The sequence below is a fragment of the Suncus etruscus genome, chromosome 15, assembly GCF_024139225.1.
Source record: "Suncus etruscus isolate mSunEtr1 chromosome 15, mSunEtr1.pri.cur, whole genome shotgun sequence".
In the NCBI taxonomy this organism is placed as follows: Eukaryota; Metazoa; Chordata; class Mammalia; order Eulipotyphla; family Soricidae; genus Suncus; species Suncus etruscus.
This window is the reverse complement of record NC_064862.1, coordinates 27,973,459-27,994,699: the sequence shown is the minus strand read 5'-3', so window position 1 is coordinate 27,994,699 and position 21,241 is coordinate 27,973,459. Positions and strand designations below refer to the sequence as shown.

Below are 21,241 nucleotides of genomic sequence, written 5' to 3'. Positions count from 1 at the left end.
GAGTAGATGGGAGTTTGTGTGACTGAGGGAAATCAGTGAATGAGTCTCTGGAACAGAAATTAAGCTATTAAAAATATTCCTTTGGAGTAGGCGTGTTAGCACAGTGGTAGGGCATTTGCCTTGCACACAGCTAACCCAGGACGGACCTGGGATCTATATCTGGCGTCCCATATGGTCCCCCAAGCTAGGAGCGATTTCTGAGTGCAGGAGTAACCTCTGAGCAACAACGATGTGACCCAGAAAAACAACAAAAATAGGGGCCGGCGAGGTGGCGCTACAGGTAAGGTGTCTGCCTTGCAAGCGCTAGCCAAGGAAAGGACCACGGTTCGATCCCCGGCGTCCCATATGGTCCCCCCAAGCCAGGGGCAATTTCTGAGCGCATAGCCAGGAGTAACCCCTGAGCATCTAACGGGTGTGGTCCGAAAAACCAAAAAAAAAAAAAAACAAACAACAACAAAAATATTCTTTTAGGTAGCCATGTGGAGCATCTTTTCTGTACCTAAATTTGGAGGGGGATATCTAGTATGGTCCATTGTAGCTTTTTTGTTTTGTTTTGTTGGGTTTTTTTATTTCTTTGTTTTTTGTTTTTGGGCCACACCTGGTGACACTCAGGTGTTATTCCTGACTATGCACTCAGAAATCGCTCCTATCTTGGGGGACCATATGGGATGCTGGGGATTGAACCGAGGTCCATCCTGGGTCAGCCACGTGCAAGGCAAACGCCCTACCACTATGCTATCATTCCAGCCCTGTTTTATTGTTTTATTTGTGGGGGGGTGTTTGTATGTATGTTGCTTGTTTTGTCGTTTTAGTTTTGGGGTCACATCCAACAGTATTCCTTGCTCTGTATTCAGGGGTCATTCCTGGCAGTTCTTGGGGAACCTGTGGGAGCTAGAGATTAACCCAAGTCTTTTGTATAAAAAGCTAGTGCCCTTCCAACTGTATTATCTCTCTAGTCTCTGTAGTTGTGTGTGTGTGTGTGTGTGTGTGTGTGTGTGTGTGTGTGTGTGTATTAGGGTAGAGGCAGGTTTAAGATGGATTATAATAGTGCTGGACCTCAAACCCTGGTCTCATTTGCCAACACTTACTTTAAATTGAGCCATCTCCTGGTTCTTCTTTGCCTGTTCGGGGTAAGGGGGAAAGGAGTAACATGGAGAGATATTTTAGGGATTAAGGTGTTTTGTTGGGAAGATTGCTCATTGGTGAGTTGTCTTAACATCCTTGTCATTGACTAGTTTGTGAAAAATGAGAGCGTTTGGTTCTGGACTCTTAAGTTCTGCTGCACTGGTTAGTATGTCCATTTGATGGCACCACAGTTTTATTTGTTGTGGCTTTATAGTAGGTTTTAAAATGAGGAACTGTGAGTCTTCCAACACTGTTCTTGATTTTCAAGAGTGTTTTGCCTGGGATTGGTCCCAGTGGTAAAAACACATGCCTCTCATTTGAGAGCTGGTTTTGACCATCACCATCAAAATAAAACAAAGCAAAACACACCACTTGGTTATTCTTTGCACTTTATATAATTTTAGGATCAGATTAGTATATGTAAAAACATTACTGGAATTTGGGCCCGGAGAGATAGCACAGCGGTGTTTGCCTTGCAAGCAGCCGATCCAGGACCAAAGGTGGTTAGTTCGAATCCCGGTGTCCCATATGGTCCCCCGTGCCTGCCAGGAGCTATTTCTGAGCAGATAGCCAGGAGTAACCCCTGAGCACCGCCGGGTTTTGCACAAAAACAAAAAAAAAAAAAAAAAAAAAAAAAAACAAACAAACAAAAAAAAAACATTACTGGAATTTTGGTATAAGGATTTATAGAATATAAATCCCTGTAGGGTAACCATCTTTTTTTTTTTTTTTTTTTTTTAGGGTAACCATCTTAACTGTATTATTTGTTTTGTTGGTTTGTTTTTGGGCCACATGTGGTGGTGCTCAGGGGTTACTCCTTGCTCTGCATTCAGAAATCACTCCTGGCAGGGATAGAGCAATAGCACAGCGGGTAGGGCGTTTGCTTTGCAGGCATCTAACCCTGATTCAATCCCCGGCATCCCATATGGTTCCCAAGACTGCCAGGAGTGATTTCTGTGCTCAGAGCCAGAAATAATCCCTGAGCGCCACCAGACATGTTTGGGCTGAAAAAATAAAACAAAAACAAAATCACTCTTGGCAAGCTTAGATCTCTGTATGGGATGCCGGGGATTGAACCCAGGTCAGTCGCGTGCAAGGCAAGCACCCTACTTGCTGTTCTATCATTCCAGCTCCTAACAGTATTGCTTGTTAACAGGCAGTACTGCAATACTCAGGGATATATTGCTTGCGGTGGCATGCTGGGCCAGGGATGAAACCCAGGCTTCCTATAAGTAGAGCAAGTGCTTCAGCCTTTCCACTATCTCCCTGACCCCACAATAATTGTTTTGTCCTATGAACCCAGAATTTCTTTGCATTAATTTGTGTTTTTTTTGTTTGTTTTGTTTTGTTTTTTTGTTGTTGTTTTTGGTTTTTGGGCCACACCCAGCGGTGCTCAGGGGTTACTCCTGGCTGTCTGCTCAGAAATAGCTCCTGGAGTGCTCGCTTCGGCAGCACATATACTAAAAAAAGAAATAGCTCCTGGCAGGCACGGGGGACCATATGGGACACCAGGATTCGAACCAACCACCTTTGGTCCTGGATTGGCTGCTTGCAAGGCAAACGCTGCTGTGCTATCTCTCCGGGCCCTCTTTGCATTAATTTGGACTAATCCAAGTATTTTGGGGAGGGAGTCAGGGTTGGGCCACCCAGCAGTGTTCAGGCTTACCATGACTGCTTCAGGGATCCTGGCGTGGTGATACTAGGAGACCATATGTGGTGCTAGGGCTCAGATCTGGGTCAGCTACATGTGAGGCAAGCGTCCTACCTGTCATTCCTACCCCCTAATCCAAGTTTAAAAAGATCAGGGTGGGGGGTGGGAGCTTTTCCGCCACACTTGATGATGGTATTCAGGTTGTTTTTGGCACTACATTCAGTACTCCTGGCTGGCTTGGACAATATGTGGTGCTCAGGATTGAATCTGAGTTGACTGCATGCAAGGCAGATGCCCTTCGTACCTGCTATACCATATTGTTCCAGCCCAGAAGCACTAAGCATTTTTTAAATGAATAAGAAAGTCTCTTCCAGGGGCCAGAGTGAGGAGGGCATTTGTCTTGCATACAACTGGCCCGGGTTTGATCCCCAGAATCCTGTATGGGGATCTGAGCTAGCCGGTAGTGATTTTTGTTTTGTTTTGTTTTTTTGGGCCACACCCATTCCTAGCTTGGGGGGGACCACATGAGACGCCGGGGTATCGAATCATGGTTCCATCCTAGGCTAGCACTTGCAAGGCAGACGCCTGATTTATAGTGCCACCACTCTGGCTCCGATTTTCTTTTGTTTTTGAGCCTACCAGGAATGATTCCTGAGTGCACCAGTGTTGCCAGTGTGGTAAATAAAAAATCCCAACAACGAAACGAAGTCCCTGGGCTTGAGCAGTAGCACAGCAGTAGGGCATTTGCCTTGCATGAGGCCCGGAGTCCCATATGGTCCTTCAAGCCAGGAGCGATTTCTGAGAGCATTGCCAGGAGTAACCTTCAAGCATCCCTAGGTGTGGCCCAAAAATCCCCCCAAAAAAGAAGAAAGTCTCTTATAGTATTCCTGATAGCATTCTTTTTTAGTATGATGTTTCTGAATTGCAAATTGAAGGAAAGATGTTAGAGTACTACAGTCTGTGTGTTAGTGTGTGGGCTCAGGGCTTACTCTTCTCTGTGATCAGAGCTCACTCTTGGATCATATGCAGGCTGGGAACCAAACCAGGGCTGTCCTATTGCTCTGGCCCCTGCTGCAGAATTCTTTGTGTGTGAGAGCTCAAAGCCCCATTGGGCAGCAATCTTGCTGGACGGGATGCTGAGACCATGGATTCTCCTGACTGCTATGGACTGTGGGAAGAGAAGAGAGGTCCAGCAGGATCACAATGTTCCACATGGCCCTCAGTATTTTCATGATCTGATGTAGGGCTCAAAGCAGTAGGTACAAGGTTTGGATAGTTTGGGCTGAAAGTTGAGGATCCAACTGTGTTCATGTAGGAAGGTCCAAAGGACCAGGCTTCAGGAGATGCTTTGACATTCTGGGTACAGGAAAGTGGGATGTTTGCTGGGGTATCCAAGTGTGATCCATCAAAAGTTAGTCTGGAATTGGCCCTCAGTATTTTCATGATCTGATGTAGGGCTCAAAGCAGTAGGTACAAGGTTTGGATAGTTTGGGCTGAACAGTGCATTTTTCCCTTTTCAGTAGGTGTGGGGTTCTGCGACTGACAGAGACCTAGCAGCTGGTGGCTGGATTATGCAGGCTGCTGGCAGGACTGCCTCACTCACTTTGTCATTTGGGTGATTAGCACCAGGTTTTGTTCAGCTCCTAGCCGTGCTTTCTTCTGAAATATGGGTGAGAAGTAAAGTTCTTTTGGGTTACTGTTGTATAGTCCCAGGGTTTATATCAGGAGTGGCGAACAAGTTCGACACGAAGAGCCAAATTTTTAAACTGTGAGAGTCAGAGAGCCCCACCACGCAGTGACCTGCCAAGACAGACAAACACTCACACAAAAGCATATAATTTTAACAATAATATATTAAACACATACTGCATTTTGCCATTTTGAGTGAGGGTAAAAATCTTGTTCGCCATCCCTGGTTTATATCCTGTGTAGTCTGCTGGCCTGTTGAGACACCATGATAACCTTCCTGTGTCCAAGGACAGAGGGAAGAACCCATTCAGGGCAATTAGCCCTGCTCTGGACTTAGAGAGGTTCCCAAAAAGCTGCCTGAAGTGGCAGGGTGTGAAATGCATCCTGGGACCAGTCAGCTTTCTCCAGGAGACGGGGTCCTCCTGGCAGAGGGAGCAGACGGTGAGAGGTCTGTGTGGGGACCTAGGGCATGCTGACATAATGTGTTCCCCAAACTAGGTGGCTTAAAGTAGCAGGGACTTAAAAACCAGGGACATGCTTACAGAGTCAGACTGGTGCAGGCTTTGCATGTTGGAATCACAAGTTTGATAACCTGGTACTGCACAGTCCCCCTAGCATCACTAGATGTGACCCCCAAACAACACAGAAATTAAATTTCTCAAAACACTAAGAGGCAGCACATGTGAGCCCTGAAAGTGTAGTGTATACAGGGTTTCAGATACCCACTACCACCAATTTGGCTGTCTCATGCATCCCTGCATTCCTTAATCCTTCTGCCTCTGTCCATCTCTTCTCTTTCATGAGGACACTCTCACACTGGCCTCCAATCCACTAAAGTGCTCTTGTCTGCATCAGACGCCTCTGTAATGATCTGGTTCCAAATGAGGTCCTGTTGAGAGGTCCCAGCGCAAGGACTGGAGCCCCTGACAGGAGCTGCTCCTTTGCAGCCCTTCCATATGTTAGGCGTGCTCTGCCACCCCCTCTCACCAGCCCTGTCTGTTCTCCCACAGAACCGGGCAGTGGGTCGGCCCAAGGGGAAGCTGGGCCCGGCCTCCGCTGTGAAGTTGGCCGCCAATCGGACGACGGCGGGAGCTCGCCGGCGCCGGACGCGATGCCGAAAGTGCGAGGCCTGCCTGCGGACGGAGTGCGGAGAGTGCCACTTCTGCAAGGACATGAAGAAGTTTGGGGGCCCTGGGCGCATGAAGCAGAGCTGCATCATGCGGCAGTGCATTGCAGTGAGTATGACAGCGGCTTCAGGGACTTACGCAGCCTCAGAGTGAAAGGGCCAACCCTGTCCTCAATGTCCAATGGGCTTGTCACACTGCTTGTGGAGAATGTTCTGGCCACAGAAAGTCAGAGCTTCTCCCATGGGGGTGAAGAAGGGAACTGGGACCAGAGCTGCTTCCACGTCCCACCAGGTAGGGTTCTGCTTGGTCTTGCCATATGTGTTCCAGCTTCTCTTTCTTCCTAGTCTGAGTCTCTCCCCCCAGCTCACTGGGCACTTTGAAGTCTCTACCATTAAAGAGATCAGGGCAGCCTGTCCTGTGTGTGACCCCGTCAGCAGCATTTATGGCCCAGTTCAGGACGGTTCTGGCCTGCCCTTCCTTCCTGTCATCCACCTAAGGCCATGGTCTGAGGGAAGGTCAGTGCATGCAGAAGGGCTGCCCCGGATGAAAATGACTGATTGATGGTGCTTGGAATTAGGCAGCTACTGCAGGCAGCTTGGCTCTGGCTTATCTCCGGGCCAGAATCGGTCACAGCCTCCTTCAGCTTCACCCACTCCTGCAGCTCCTTCAATCCCTGAGACTCCAGATCTCCTATTCCCGTGGGTAAGCAGGGCTGTCAGAAGAGAAGGGAATCCTGGCCCTCTGAGCCCACAGTCACCTTACTTTCTCACTCCACAAAGCATTTTGCTTTTCCTTTACAGGCAATTAAAAGCGCTTGACTTTTGAAATTTGCCACCTCAGTCATTATTAAGAGTAATATGTTGCTTGTATCTGATCAGGATTGGTTTTCATCTTAACAAATTGAAGCTTTAGCAAGCTGGAGGGACAGCATAGTGGGTAGTGTACTTGCCTTGCACACAGCCAACTAAGAGTCCATCCTCAGCATCCTGTATGATCCTTCAGCTCTCCATGATATATTCCTGAGTACAGAGCCAGGAGTAAACCCTGAGCACTGCTCGGTGTGGCTCAAAAAGACAAAAACAAACATAAAAAACTCAAACTGAAGTTGTGTCCATTGTACCAACAGATTTGCATGTCTCTGGTCAGTGCTGGTCAACTTAGAAGGATCTTACCGCCTCTGGAAAAGTATCTGTTCACTTCCCTTCCTCTTTTCTGAGTAGGTTATTCCTGTGGAGGTGTTGTAGTTCTTCCTGTGTTCTGGATACAAACTCCTCCTTAGACAAATGGTTTGTTCATAGTTGCTAATGGTCTCCATGTTGCCCTTTTGCTCTGTGGATGATCTCATTGGCTTTCACATTTTACTGCTGGTGTTTTTCATGGACCCATGTCCCACAGGTTACGTGAGTGGCTTCCAGGGAAGGTGAATGCCCCCTTGGAATAAAAATATAGATACTTCAGTGTGCTTTGTTCTGAGAGGCCATGTGGCCCCCTGCATCTAGTCAGCATTTTAGAAGGCATCTGGGGGACTCTTGCTCTCATTCACATTCACTCTCACTCTTGCTTTCTTTCTCTCACACTGACTCTGACTCCTGCTCTCTTTCTTTCTGCCCCTCCACAGGAGCTTTGTCTGTCCTCTCTGATTCTTTGCTGCTCTAGTTAGTAAGGCCTGTGCCTGACATGGGAGTGTGGCCGAAGGCAGCCTTCATGCTGTATGTCTTCTAGTCTCAGCCCCAACAGTGGCTGCACTTGCTGCCATGTTTTCCGTCCCAGTCTCTGCCCTTGCAGGCCCCTTCAGTTCCTGCTCCAGACTCTTTGTCTCCATGTGCCACAGCTGCCTCATCCCAGATGCCTGGCCTCTGTTCTCTCTGCAAGGCTTCCTCATTGACTGTCTCTTCCCATTCTGTAGTGCCGCCAGCCCAGGCCTGCATTGCTGCTCTTGACTTCTGCTTTTGCCTCTCGCATCCTAGCCCAGGCTTTGTCTCCTGTCTTCCCCTATCCCCAACTGCCTCTGCCCCTGTCTCCCCCTCAGCACATTCAACTCCTGTTACTTACCTGCCCAGGGGTGTGTGCTCCCAGCTGCCAGTGCTTGTTCTTCCTTTAACTCCATCTCCTCAGGGGTGTCCCAACAACTGCCTTGCCTCTGCCTCTCTGCCACATTTTGATTTTACTTTCTGTTTCCCTTGCACATGTCTTTATCTCTTAAACCCCTTGAGGGAATAACTGAATTCCTTCTTGCTGCTCCCCTCAGTTGCATGCTCTGGCTATGGCAGAAGTCTTTGGAAGATTTGTTTAACTTGGTGACTTCTACCTTCAGTGTCTAAGGTTTTGGATTCGTCATGTGTGGGCCATATATAGATTTTATAGTGTCCTGTGATCCTCTGACACAAGTAATAAAATCTGCAGGTGCTGGGAGGGATGTTGTGTGAGTATGTGTGTAGATTCTGTGAGAGATGGGTGTGTGAGCGCATGTGTCTCTATTGCTGTGTCCTTGGACTTCACAGTCTAGTAGTACTTCATTTCTCAAACTGGTCTTGGGACCCCTGTAAGATTTTATATGAGCTTTTTTTTGTTTTGTTTTTGGGCCACACCCAGCGTTGCTCAGGGGTGACTCCTGGCTGTCTGCTCAGAAATCGCTCCTGGCAGGCACGGGGGACCATATGGGACACCGGGAATTTGAACCAACCACCTTTGGTCCTGGATCAGCTGCTTGCAAGGCAAACGCCGCAGTGCTATCTCTCCGGGCCCATGAGCTATTTCTTAAAACATGTACTGTGTCTAATATTGAAACTGGAAATTAAAGTTTTAATTTATATAAAAATAGCACAACTGGAAAGATAGTAGAATGGACCCTTGCTGTGCATCAACATGGTTCTCTAAGCACCGCCAAAAGTGATTAGCCATGAGTAAACTCTGAGCCTCACCCAAATATCAAAACAAAAAGCATGAAACAGTGTGGGAGATACAGCTTTTTGGTTAGTTGTATACTTTGCATATGTGAGACCCTGGGTTTCATAGGTGGCACTAGATATACAACAAAACCAAGAAGTCTACTACATGTTAACAAAATGACATTGGCAAGGGGGATTGAGCAGTACCCAGTAATGCTCAAGGCTCACTTCTGGCTTTGTACTCGGGGATCACTCCTTGCTGGGATGTCAGGGATCAAATCATGTAAGGCAAACATCCTACGATGGCCCCAACTAAATGACATTTTTATAAGAAAATAATATGTGTGTATATATATATTTGGGGGGGGGGGGTCACACCCAGCAGCGCTCAAGAGTTACTCCTTGCTCTATACTCAGAAATTGCTCCTGGCAGGCTTGGGGGACCATATGGGATGCCGGGATTCGAACCACCATGTTTTGCCTGCAAGGCAAACGCCTTACTTTCATGCTATCTCTCTGGCCCCAAGAAAATAATATTTTATAAAGCAAAAAATGGTACAAAGATAGAAGTTATTTTTAGGGGGAAATTTTTTTTTTTTTTTTTTTTTTTTTGCGACCGGTTAGAAAAATCTGGGCTTGTGATTCTGTTTTGTTGTTGTGCCACCCTGGTAGTGCTCAGGGGTTACTCTTAGCTCTGCGCTCAGAAATCACTCCTGGCAGGCTCAGGGGACCATATGGGATGCTGGGGATCAAACCCAGGTCCTTCCCGGGTTAGCCACATGCAAGGTAAACACCCTACCGTTTTGCTCTCTCTCTGGCCCAATGTTTCAGACTGTTTTATTGTGTTTCCTGGTTTTGGCTGGACAACCTGAAGATAGTCTGCTTGGCAAAGGGAGGGTTTGGTTTATTTTGTGATTTTTGGCCAGTGATCTAACTAACTCAGGGCCTCACACATGCAACTCATGCTCTCCCGATGAGCCTCATTCTGATCCAAGCAGGGAGATTCACTACCCTTTTCAGGTCAACTAAGGTTCTTCTGTGATATCCTACCAGAGTTCACAACAGGTGATCAGTTTTAAAGGGTAGTTAGTTATGATTTGGAACTTGAAACTATGATTGAGTGTTATATTTTTACATTAAACTTCATTAGGGGCTGGAGCAGTGGCACAAGCGGTAAGGCTTCTCTGCCTTGCACATGTTAGCCTAGGATGGACCGTGGTTCGATCCCCTGGCATCTCATATGGACTTCAAGCCAGGAGCCATTTCTCAGCGTATAGCCAGGAGAAACCCCTGAGCATCACCGGATGTGGCCCAAAAACAAAAACAAAAATCTTCATTAGTCTTCCTTGCCCTTTGAATTTCTCCTTTGCTTCTCCTTGTTGTATCCTTCATTTGGAAATCCTTTATTTGGAAAACTCTTGAACCATGAGTTAAACGGTCTTTTCAAATATCAAAGCAAACAGCAAGTGATGTGTATCAGAAAAGTCATAAGAGGAACCAGAGCAATAGTACAGTGGGTATGGTATTTGCCATGTATATAGCCTTCCTCAGTGCAAAGCCATGAGTAACCCAAGTACTGTCTGTGTGACCCTAAAACAAAAGCAAAAGAAAGAAAAGTCTTTCAAAGCCTTCTGGGAACACAGCCTGCCTAGATCTCTCAGTACTGGACCTCACACTAGCTGATCAACTCTGAGGCCTTTGAACAACCAAAGTGCTGTCCACCCTTTCCATGTTCCATACAGAATGGCTAAAGGGGCCAGTGTGGGTCCTGGGGATATTCTTATAACACCCGTCATTTCTATTGTCTCATCAGACTTTCTTACATGAAGCTGGTGACCCTGGGTGGTTGTGGTGGTTGTTTGGCCACATTCGTACTCAGGATCTATTCCTGGCTCAGTGTTGAGGAATTCCTGCTAATGCTCAGGAAATCAAATGCAGTTCCAGGGATCTAAACTGGGTTCAGTGGTATGTCAGGCAAGTGCCTTACCCTCTAATATTTCTCCAACCTGAAGTTGGTGAACTTCTGTTTGTTTGTTTGTTTGTTTTGGGGCCACACCAAAGCGGCACTCAGGGGTTACTCCTGGCTCTCTGCTCAGAGATCGCTCCTGGCAGGCACGGGGGACCATATGGGATGCTGGGATTCGAACCACCATCCATCTTGGGTTGGCCGCTTGCAAGACAAGCTGTGCTATCTCTTCGGCCCCTGAAGTTGGTGAACATTTTATGGAATCAGGGACAATCAGGCCTGCCCAAGTCCTGATAAATGCCAGTAGTGTCTCTAAGTGTGTCAGCATGACATAACATGGAAGAATGGGGCTGGATCCATTGTACAGTGGGTAGGGCTTTTGCCTTGCATGTGGTTTGATTCCTGGCTCTCTACATGGTCCCCAAGCATCGAGCCAGGAGTACCAACACGAGATGGGGGGAAGAGGGGAGTGGGAGAAAGAAGAGAAGAGGAGTGGAGTGGAGACGACTCGGCCAGACCGGCCGCACTCATTCAGCTATTCTTCCTGGCTTCCAGCCTGTGCTGCCCCACACTGCCGTGTGCCTCGTGTGTGGCGAGGCAGGAAAGGAGGATACAGTGGAGGAAGAGGAAGGCAAATTCAACCTCATGCTTATGGAGTGCTCCATATGCAATGAAATCATCCACCCTGGATGCCTTAAGGTGAGTGGCCCTGTTGGAGTCTGGCCATTTTTGGGGTGATTCAGCCTGGGGAGATGAGCTGAAGACAGGAAGTGAGCCACACCTCCAGTTCTGCAACCAGCCTCTTCCCATGGGGCTCCTCCCAGGATGAGTTCCCACCCATCCCACACAGCAGCTTCTACTTTTGAGGGAATCAACTCCCTGCCCCAGAGGATGGTGTCACCTCCCTGCCAGCCCAGGCATCCACCTGCAAGTATCTGTTTTAGAGGTCAGGTTGGATTGAGTTGTCATGTTCCCTTTCCCTCTGGGGTAGAGGGAGAGCAAAAGTTAGGGCTGTGGCTCTGCTTTCCACAGAGGCTGTAAGAGGCTGGGTGCACCCACAGGAGGTTTTTTTAGGGGGACTGCCTGACTTGCTGGTGCCAGACTCAGTGCTCTGAGCTTTCCTGATCTTATCATTGAATCTGTCCTAAGTATGATGAGAGAGGGCCTTACCTCCAAAGATTAGGTGATTTTTGTCAGGGTCACTGAACTGCTGAGAAGCCAGTCAGGAATTGAACTCACAGCAAGCTCTCTAGGCACTCATTTTCTCTTGGCAAAGATGAGATAGCAGCATATTTGTTGCTGGCACACTGGCTTCCCCTGCCCACTGGCCCCTGTCCCTTGCAGATTAAGGAGTCGGAGGGCGTGGTCAACGATGAGCTTCCCAACTGCTGGGAGTGTCCGAAGTGTAACCACGCCGGCAAGACCGGGAAAGTGAGTGCCGGGCTCCTGCCCTAGGTCAGCGGGAGGGGCGGACCTTGGCCTTGCCAGACACAGCCTGTCCCAGATGTGGGCGTGAACGGGTGGGGTGCCACCAGCAGGGAGGAAAGTAGACAGGCTGGCAGGCTGGTTCAAGGATATACAGTTGGTCTGTTTCTTCTCTCATTTTGGCCTACAAGCAAAAGCGTGGCCCTGGCTTTAAGTATGCCTCCAACCTGCCGGGCTCCCTGCTCAAGGAGCAGAAGATGAACCGGGATAACAAGGAAGGGCAAGAGCCCTCCAAGCGCAGGAGTGATTGTGAAGAGGCCCCCCGGCGTCGATCAGACGAGCACCCCAAGAAGGTGCCCCCTGACGGCATCCTTCGCCGAAAGTCAGATGATGTGCACTTGAGGAGAAAGCGGAAATATGAGAAGCCTCCAGAGCTCAGTGGACGCAAGCGAGTATGGACTGGGAATGGGGTGGGAGGGCTGGCCTGGCAGGTCCTGGGAATGGGAGTTGGGGGGAAGGAGGGACCATGGGGAAAATGGGATCTTGGCCCCTATTGCCCTGAGCAGGTCCCCTGAACCCCAGAGCCCAGCCCAAAAGAAAGGAGGGGCACACCAGCGAGTCACGCCTCTTCCCACCCCTTTAGGCCTCGACGCTTCAAACGTCCCCCGGTTCCTCACACCTATCGCCGAGGCCCCCTCTAGGCAGCAGCCTCAGCCCCTGGTGGAGATCCAGTCTCACTTACTTCCAGCAGCAGGTGCTCCCACCTCCCCACCCCAGCCTGCTTTGCCTCTCTGCCCCTGCCCACCTGACCTCCAGCTCCAAGCTCAGCTGTCTGCCTGGCAGGGCTTGGGTGGGACTGGGGATGCCAAAGCTGCCTTGAAGCCCTGTGGATCAAGAAACACACCTTGAGGATCCTGTACCCAACTTCACCCACCTGCCTGCACTTCCTGTATCAGCCACATGGGGGCGCCTGGAACACTCATGGCTCCAGGCTTCAAGGCTGGCAATGCCAGCAGTGCTAAGCCCTTGGGACTGAAGGGTGTCTCTCTTTGGGAGAGGGGTGGTCAGTTGCCTGAATATAGTTTGATCATACTCCTAGCTGCTTCCTTCAGCACATCAGGCAGGGCCCACCATTTATCAAGAGGCCTTGGGGTTGGAGGGAGGGTGATGGGGGTGTGTGTGGAAGAGACCTGGACCCATGCATGGGTCCCAGCAGCAAGCTCTGCATCCTTTTTCTCCCATGACAGCTAAAACCTGGCAAAGAAGATAAACTTTTCAGGAAAAAGGTATTGTCTTCCCCTTTTCTTCTTACATCCTAGTCCCAGGGCCTGCCTATTTCAGGCAGGAAAGGGAGTCCTAAGGGTCTGGCCAGAAATGAGGTCTCACCTCTATTCTCCTTCCCCAGCGGCGATCCTGGAAGAACACTGAGGACCGGATGGCTCTGGCCAAACCTATCCGGCGCTTCAAGCAGGAACCCGAAGATGATCTGCCTGAGGCTCCCCCAAAGACCAGGGAGAGTGACCACTCCCGCTCCAGCTCCCCCACGGCTGGGCCAAGCACTGAGGGGACAGAGGGCCCTGAGGAGAAGAAGAAAGTGAAGATGCGCCGGAAACGGAGAGTTCCCAACAAGGAGTTGAGCAAGGAACTGAGCAAGGAACTGAACCAGGAGATCCAGAAGACGGAGAACAGCCTGGCCAATGAGAACCACCAGCCCATCAAGTCAGAGCCAGAGAGTGAGAACGAGGAGCCCAAGCAGCACCTGGGCCTCTGTGAGCGCCCCCATCGCTTCAGCAAGGGACTCAATGGCACCTCGCGGGAGATGCGGCACCAGCTGGGGCCCAGCTTGCGCAGCCCACCACGGGTCATCTCCCGGCCCCCACCCTCTGTGTCCCCGCCCAAGTGCATCCAGATGGAACGACATGTTATCCGGCCTCCTCCCATTAGCCCCCCACCTGACTCACTGCTCCTGGATGATGGGGCTGCGCACGTCATGCACAGGGAGGTGTGGATGGCCATCTTCAGCTACCTCAGCCACCAAGACCTGTGTGTCTGCATGCGGGTCTGCAGGACCTGGAACCGCTGGTGAGGAGACATGCCAGACCCAGTGGACTGACTATACAGTCAGAATCCCCAGTGAAACTTCAGTTTCCAGGGCTGAGCTGAGTGGTAGTGGTGGTCTCTTAGTCTGCTCATATCAGGAGAGGCAGGTCCTGTTTGCTTTCCTGAGGTGGCTCCTTGACAGATAAATAGGGTCTGGGTTGAGTATCCTCTAAGAATCAGCTGGGGCTAAGAACATAAGCAGGGATTCAGCCAGGGTTAAGAGCAATGGTCTTCATCCAGTTCTGATGCTTCAGAGCTTTCTGGCATTGACCATACCCTTTGACCCTGGTGCAGACCATGATGCCGTGCAGAGGTCTGAGGTGGCACATTGATTCCTAAACAGAAGCACTGAAAGGGGCAGGGGCAGGCTTGGGACTGTCCTGAGCTTGGTAGTTGGGAGAATTATTGTCAGGTACAGGAGTTTACAGCAACCTACATGCTGGACCTCATCTGTAGGTGCTGTGATAAGCGGTTATGGACCCGCATTGACCTGAACCACTGCAAGTCCATCACGCCCCTCCTGCTAAGTGGTATCATCCGGCGTCAGCCTGTCTCCCTGGACCTCAGCTGGACCAATATCTCCAAGAAGCAGCTAAGCTGGCTCATCAACCGGCTGCCTGGTGAGTACCTGGCCAGAAAGCCCAGCTATATGATTGTGGGGGCACAGGCTTGGTGCCTGACCCACACTCCCCATCTCTGCCCACAGGGCTGCGAGACTTGGTGCTGTCAGGCTGCTCATGGGTCGCCGTCTCTGCTCTTTGTAGCGCCAGTTGTCCTCTGCTCCGCACCCTGGATGTCCAGTGGGTGGAAGGACTAAAGGATGCCCAGATGCGGGATCTGCTGTCCCCACCCACCGATAACCGGCCAGGTGAGAGGCCAGGCCTAGGGTGTGGGCACACCAAGCAGGGGATAACCCACCGTGCAGGTGTAACCCACCCAGCTTTGTCTTTGGACCTGCCTTAACTACAGGTGTCTAGGATGGGTGGCAGTGTCTCTGCATCTGCCCTTTTCCAGAGTACTGCTGTAAGTCAGGTCTGAGAGGCCAGAGGCTCCCCAGGCTCTCCTTGGGGCACTTTGAGCCTCTGACTAAAACCCTCTTAACTGTGAGAGCATGGGGAGCAGATTTTTGGTGGAACTCAATGGGCCCACTTAAGATCATGTCACTTGAGGTCACGTGTCTTGCCAACAGCTTCACTGAGAAAACCCTAGTGTTCCTCAGCCTAGGACTGCTGGGGGAGTCTGGGCTCGGTGGCTTTAGGCTGCCTTATCTTTTCAAGAATCTGTCTTGTTAAATTTAATGTGAGGTTCTGACTTGCAAATGTGGGACTTACTCAAGGTGTGTGTGGGGACACCATAGGATGAAATAAAGTGTCACTGTGTGTCCCAGTGGCTAGTGCTTCCCTCAAGTGACTGTTAAGCCTCTCCTCTTCACCCCTCAGGTCAGATGGACAATAGGAGCAAGCTCCGGAACATCGTGGAGCTACGGCTGGCGGGCCTGGACATTACTGATGCCTCCCTGCGGCTCATCATCCGCCACATGCCTCTGCTCTCCAAGCTCCAGCTCAGCTACTGTAACCACGTGACCGACCAGTCCATCAACCTGCTCACTGCCGTGGGCACCACCACCCGGGACTCCTTAACTGAAATCAACCTGTCAGGTTAGTGGGGAAAGCACTGCAAACTCACTGGTGAGTTATTGTGGCTGGGGACATGCAGATTCTTGTGTGACTTGGGTACCAGAGGCAGCAGAGACATAGCTCCCAGGCAAACCTCCCTAAGCAGCACCATCTACAGCAAGCATGCTTTCGGATGTTGTCACCATGTTTCTGCCTCCACATTTCACTCCATGCAGCTTAATTCTCTTAATTAGTATGTAGAGCTGTCCAGATTCTTGTTCAGAGTTAGAACATCTAGAAAGGTAAATTCATATATTCTCTGTTAAATTGATTTTTTTAGTGTTAGTTTTATCAGTTGAACTAATGATTGCACTATGTGTGCCACATGAAGGGTGAAAGTTGACATGTCATAGGATTCATGAAGTAAGAGAAGCAGTCTGGTGAGAAAGTTAAGTCACATCTGTCTAGCTTTATTCAGGCTGGTATGTGGCTAGGACTGGTTTGGGAGCCCTGGCAGCCTCTGGCTCTGTCCCCAGCTACCCTGCCCATGCCTTCTTTGCAGGCTTGCCTCCACTGTTCTGATTTGTTTGTTTGTTTGTTTTTTTGGGTCACACCCAGCGGTGCTCAGGGGTTACTCCTGGCTGTCTGCTCAGAAATAGCTCCTGGCAAGCACGGGGGACCATATGGGACACCGGAATTCGAACCAACCACCTCTGATCCTGGATCGGCTGCTTGCAAGGCAAACACCACTGTGCTATCTCTCCGGGCCCTCCTCCACTGTTCTGAAAAGCAACTAATGTTGTAGTTCCTGATTTTCTTCTCCTAGCCACACCTCCTGATTTATGGGCTTGCTATGGGGAACTCAAGAATGCTGTTCTTGTGTCCTCTTCCCGCTCTTTTCTTCTCTCCCTCCTTCTTTATGACTTATGAATCCATTGCCGTTCTTTACTCTTAGTTAACTAGCAAGTACTGCTGCTTACTGTTGAACCAGATTTTGCCGAGTTAATAATTGCCTTGTTAGTTTGCTGAGTGTCTGGGGCACGGGGGGTTAGTGGGTAAATCCTTCTGGACTAGCTCTTCTCTATAGGCCTGCCTAGAATGACGCCACCTCGCTTTTATTGTTGCTTCCTACTTGGAGCACCCTGGATCATCTCTAGCTTGTATATGAGGGCTAGTCTTGTTGTCGTCATCTTTTTTTTTTTTGGTGGGGGAGGTGTTTGGTTTTTGGGTCATACCCGGTAGCACTCAGAAGTCGCTCCTGGCAGGCTTGGGAGACCATGTATGATGCCAGGATTCAAACTACCATCTGTCCTGGATCAGCTGTGTGCAAGGCAAACGCCCTACCACTGTAATGTCTCTCTGGCCCTGCTGGTCTCTTCTTGATCCCATTCTGATTCTCAGTTTACTCTTGAGTGCAGAGAACACCTAGGATAGGTCTAAAAAGGGCTTCATGGCACAGCACAGTGAGATAGACAGAAGGAGGCAGCCCTATTGTCTTCCAGAGTCCAACTTCAGAATCTGTGGCTTCAGTTCTGGACTCCAGGGTTTTGTTTGTTTGTTTGTTTTGAGGGGAGCACATCTGATAGTGTTCAGGGGTTGTTCCTGGCTCTGTACTCAGGAATTACTCCTGGTGAGCTCAGGACTGTATGGGATACTGGGGTCAGCCATGTGCAAAGCAGATACCCTACCTGCTGTACTATCTCTCTAGCTCCTACTTAAATGTTTATATACTGCATTTTTTTGTTGTTGTTGTTGTTTTTGGGGGGAGGTCATACCCGGCAGTGCTCGGGGTTCCTCCTGACTCTACGCTCAGAAATCGCTCCTGGCAGGCTCAGGGGACCTTATGGAATGTCAGGATTCGAGCCACCGTCCTTCTGCATGCAAGGCAAATGCCTTACCTCCATGGTATCTCTCCGGCCCCCTATATTTTGCATTTCTTTTTTTCCTCTTTTGTTTCTCCAGTTTCCCACCTGTCTTTGTTCTTTTTCTGGGTTTTGTTCTTTCACATTACTTTATTTTTTTTTTTTTTTTGGTTTTTGGGCCACACCCGGTGACGCTCAGGGGTTACTCCTGGCTATGCGCTCAGAAGTCGCTCCTGGCTTGGGGGACCATATGGGACGCCGGGGGATCGAACCGCGGTCCGTCTCCTAGGCTAGCGCAGGTAAGGCTTACCTTACCTCCAGCGCCACCGCCCGGCCCCCTTTCACATTACTTTAGACTTAGAGTCTGTCAGGTGTGTTAGAAAACTGCTCAGGCAGGTCAAGACCAGTAGGTATGGGAGTCTGTTCCCGTCTCCTATGTACAGCCTGAAGAATGAGCTTTGATTTATTCTCCCTGAAGAGACAGCTTCTTTCCAGTGTGGTCATGGTCCTGAGCAGGCAGATTGCCAGTGCTGGTTTTTCTCTCGGGTTTGGGGTGTGCTCATTTTCTTAAGGTAGAGCATGAGATTTTTCATCATCATTATCATCATCACCACCACCACACACACACACACACACCACACACGCACGCACATATGTCCTGGCAGTGCTCAGGGATCGATCTCTCTCTCTCTCTCCTCTCTCTCCCTCCCCCCCTTTCCCTTCTCTCTATCCTCTCTATTTCTCTTCCTGTCTCAGAATACACTAGACCCTACAAATCACTGCTGTTAATATTGATCATATGGGATGCTGGGGATTGACCCCGAGTTGGTCACGTGTAAGGCAAGTGTACTCCCCACTGTACTGCTTGCTCCTGCCCCTCTGTCCTGATTCCTAAGTTGAGATGTGGCAGCCGCCCAGCCGCATAGTGCGGGTTGTGCTTAGGGTGATGGGGCTAACCCAGTGCTGAGTGCATGTTCCTACTGGCCAGAGTGCCATCCCCTGTCAAACTTGACTCCTGTCCACAAGTGGAATCAGGCCTTCTTCCTTCCACAGGTTTCCTCCCTGTCCCATCTCTTAACTTTTAGTATATGCCAAAGTGGAGGACATATTCTCACTCTTTCTCCTCTCTTCCCCAACCCAAAAGGATGGTGATAGCCTCCAGATCAATTGGGGGCACTTGGTTTGCTTAAAGAAGGTAGATTTCCTCACCACATCATGCTTTATGGCATTCATCTGACTGAAGAATTTGTCCACTTAATGGATTTAGGTGTAGGAATACACAAAATATGCTAGTCAGAACCTCAACCTTCTCAGGGCCAAAGAGATAATACAACGGGTAGGGTGCTTCTCTTTTATGCAGCTAACCCAGGATCAATACCTGGCAACTCATATGGCCCCCCCGAGCCCGCCACCAAAGCCACTGCCAGAACAACACAAAACCCTTAGCCTTCACTTTTGTGAATGTCGGCTTTCTGGGCTCGCTTTTAAAATGCAGTGCTGGGCAAAAAACTTGGTACAGTGGGCAAGGCACGTTCCTATCACAGCTAACCTAGGTTTGATCCCCAGCATCCCATATGGTGTCCCAAGCCCCACCAGGAGTGACTCAAGTGCAGAGCCAGGAATAAGCCCTGAGCACCACAGTGGGTATGACCCCCAACAAAAACTAAAACTTGTAGTTGTTTCTAACCCTTTTACATCCATGAGTCTAAAAATTAGACATATTTTGCTAACCAACTGAGGTCATAAAGTCCATGATTTATTCACATAGCAGAATTTGTACTAATAGCACTAAGGATCCATGTGTTCAGCAGCAGCTACTTTTTGGCAGACCGATAGGAATTTTCTGTGGCGCTTGCAGATTTGGTGGTGGAAACCAGTTTTAAAGTATATCTTTGTCAATATCTTTAACACTTCTGTCTGGCTATACCCATGATGCATAAATTCCTGCATGCACTTACAGTTCGTGTTGCCACCTCTTTCACTCCCAGGGACCTTGATGCATGACAACTGTCAGTCTGCCCTGTTTGCATAGCACACTTAATAGAAGAATGGAAGTGGGGGCTGGAGAGATAGCATGGAGGTAAGGCGTTTGCCTTTCATGCAAAAGGACAGTGGTTCAAATCCCGGCATCTCATATGGTCCCCCATGCCTGTCAGGAAAAATTTCTGACCATAGAGCCAGGAGTAACCCCTGAGCGCTGCCAGGTGTGACCCAAAAACCAAAAAAAAAAAAAAAAGAATGAAAGTGTACATAATAGTGATAGCTGCAATGACCTCAAACTTAGTAGCTAAGAGTAGGGCCTCTGAACATCAGAGAGAGCTAAATGGTGTCCAGTCTAGCTGAGTATGTGTGCAATCTCTAAAGAAAACGATGAGACCACGTAAGTGGCACCAGATGTCATTCATCTGAGTGAGAGTGTTTTGTTTTTTGCTTTCTTTTATTCTTTTTTTTGGGAGGGTCACATCTGGCAGCACTCGGGTTACTCCTGGCTCTATGCTTAGAAATTGCCCCTGGCAGGCTCCAGGGACCATATGAGATGCCGGGATTCGAACCACCATCCTTCTGCATGAAAGGCAAATGCCTGGGGCCGGGCGGTGGCGCTGGAGGTAAGGTCCCTGCCTTGCCTGCGCTAGCCTAGGACGGACCGCGGTTCGATCCCCCGGCGTCCCATATGGTCCCCCAAGAAGCCAGGAGCAACTTCTGAGCGCATAGCCAGGAGTAACCCCTGAGCATCACAGGGTGTGGCCCAAAAAAAACCAAAAAAAAAAAAAAAAAAAAAAAGGCAAATGCCTTATGTCCATGCTATCTCTCTGGCCCCACTTTTATTTCTTCTTTTTACCACCTAAGTTCATTAAGGAAAATAGACAAAAAAATACTCTTCACTTTTTAAGAGTATTTTTTTTGTCTACTTTCCTTAATGGAATTAGGTGGTGGGAATACACAAAATATGCAAGTCAGAATCTCAACCTTCTCGAGGCTAGAGAAATAATACAGTGAGTATTACCTCTTACCCCATCTCTTGTAATGAAATAATGAAAGCTTGATAGGGCTGGTGACATAAGTCAGGAGTTGGAGCGATAGTAAAGTGGGTAGAGCATTTTTCTTGCACATAGTTGACCCAACTTTAATTCTTTCTATCCCATGTGGTCACCTGAGCACTAGCAGGGGTAATTCCTGAGTGCAGAGTCAGAAACAACCCCTGAACATCACCGGATATGGCCCGAAAATAAAATTAAAAGGCTGGAGAATGGGGCCGGTGTGGTGGCGCTAGAGGTAAGGTGCCTGCCTTGCTTGCGCTAGCCTAGGATGGACTTAGATTCGATCCCCCCAAGTCCCATATGGTCCCCCAAGCCAGGCGCGATTTCTGCACTCATAGCCAGGAGTAACCCCTGAGTGTCACCAGGTTTGGCCCAGAAACTTAAACACCTTACCCAGCCTTTTTTTTTTTTTTTTTTACCTTGCACACAGCTGATCCAGGTTTAGTCCCCAGCACCATACATGGTTCCCCAAGTTTCTCCACAAGGGACCTCTGAACACCAAACCATGATTAAACCTGGAGCACTGCTGGGTATGGCCCCAAAATAAAAACATTGAGTTCATGCCTTGTATGTAGGAGCCCCAGATTTGGTCCCCAGGTGCATATGAGCTGCACGCAACTTAGCAATCCCTGAAAGCCAATCTGAGAGTAATAGGCCCTAAACAAAAGGGTTTCCCAAAATCAACAAATGTGCACAAAAAGAGTGGAAGTGATGGATCTGTGATGATTATTCTTCCTCCTCCAATACTTCAATT

At 49.2% G+C, this 21,241-nt stretch overlaps 1 protein-coding gene across 2 annotated transcripts in view; it reads left to right on the top strand.

Annotated features, from left to right (window-relative positions):
• Positions 1-21,241, top strand: part of KDM2B (lysine demethylase 2B) — a 100,726-nt gene that overhangs the window by 77,591 nt on the left and 1,894 nt on the right. The window contains exons 13-22 of one of the 2 annotated variants that reach the window (XM_049788895.1): positions 5,476-5,700; positions 11,002-11,145; positions 11,791-11,877; positions 12,063-12,323; positions 12,515-12,625; positions 13,119-13,157; positions 13,277-13,953; positions 14,428-14,591; positions 14,678-14,839; positions 15,411-15,629. In XM_049788895.1, coding sequence (XP_049644852.1) covers positions 5,476-5,700; positions 11,002-11,145; positions 11,791-11,877; positions 12,063-12,323; positions 12,515-12,625; positions 13,119-13,157; positions 13,277-13,953; positions 14,428-14,591; positions 14,678-14,839; positions 15,411-15,629 — 2,089 coding nt within the window. The remainder of the gene's footprint in view (positions 1-5,475; positions 5,701-11,001; positions 11,146-11,790; positions 11,878-12,062; positions 12,324-12,514; positions 12,626-13,118; positions 13,158-13,276; positions 13,954-14,427; positions 14,592-14,677; positions 14,840-15,410; positions 15,630-21,241) is intronic. The other variant, XM_049788896.1, reaches the window with a different exon arrangement.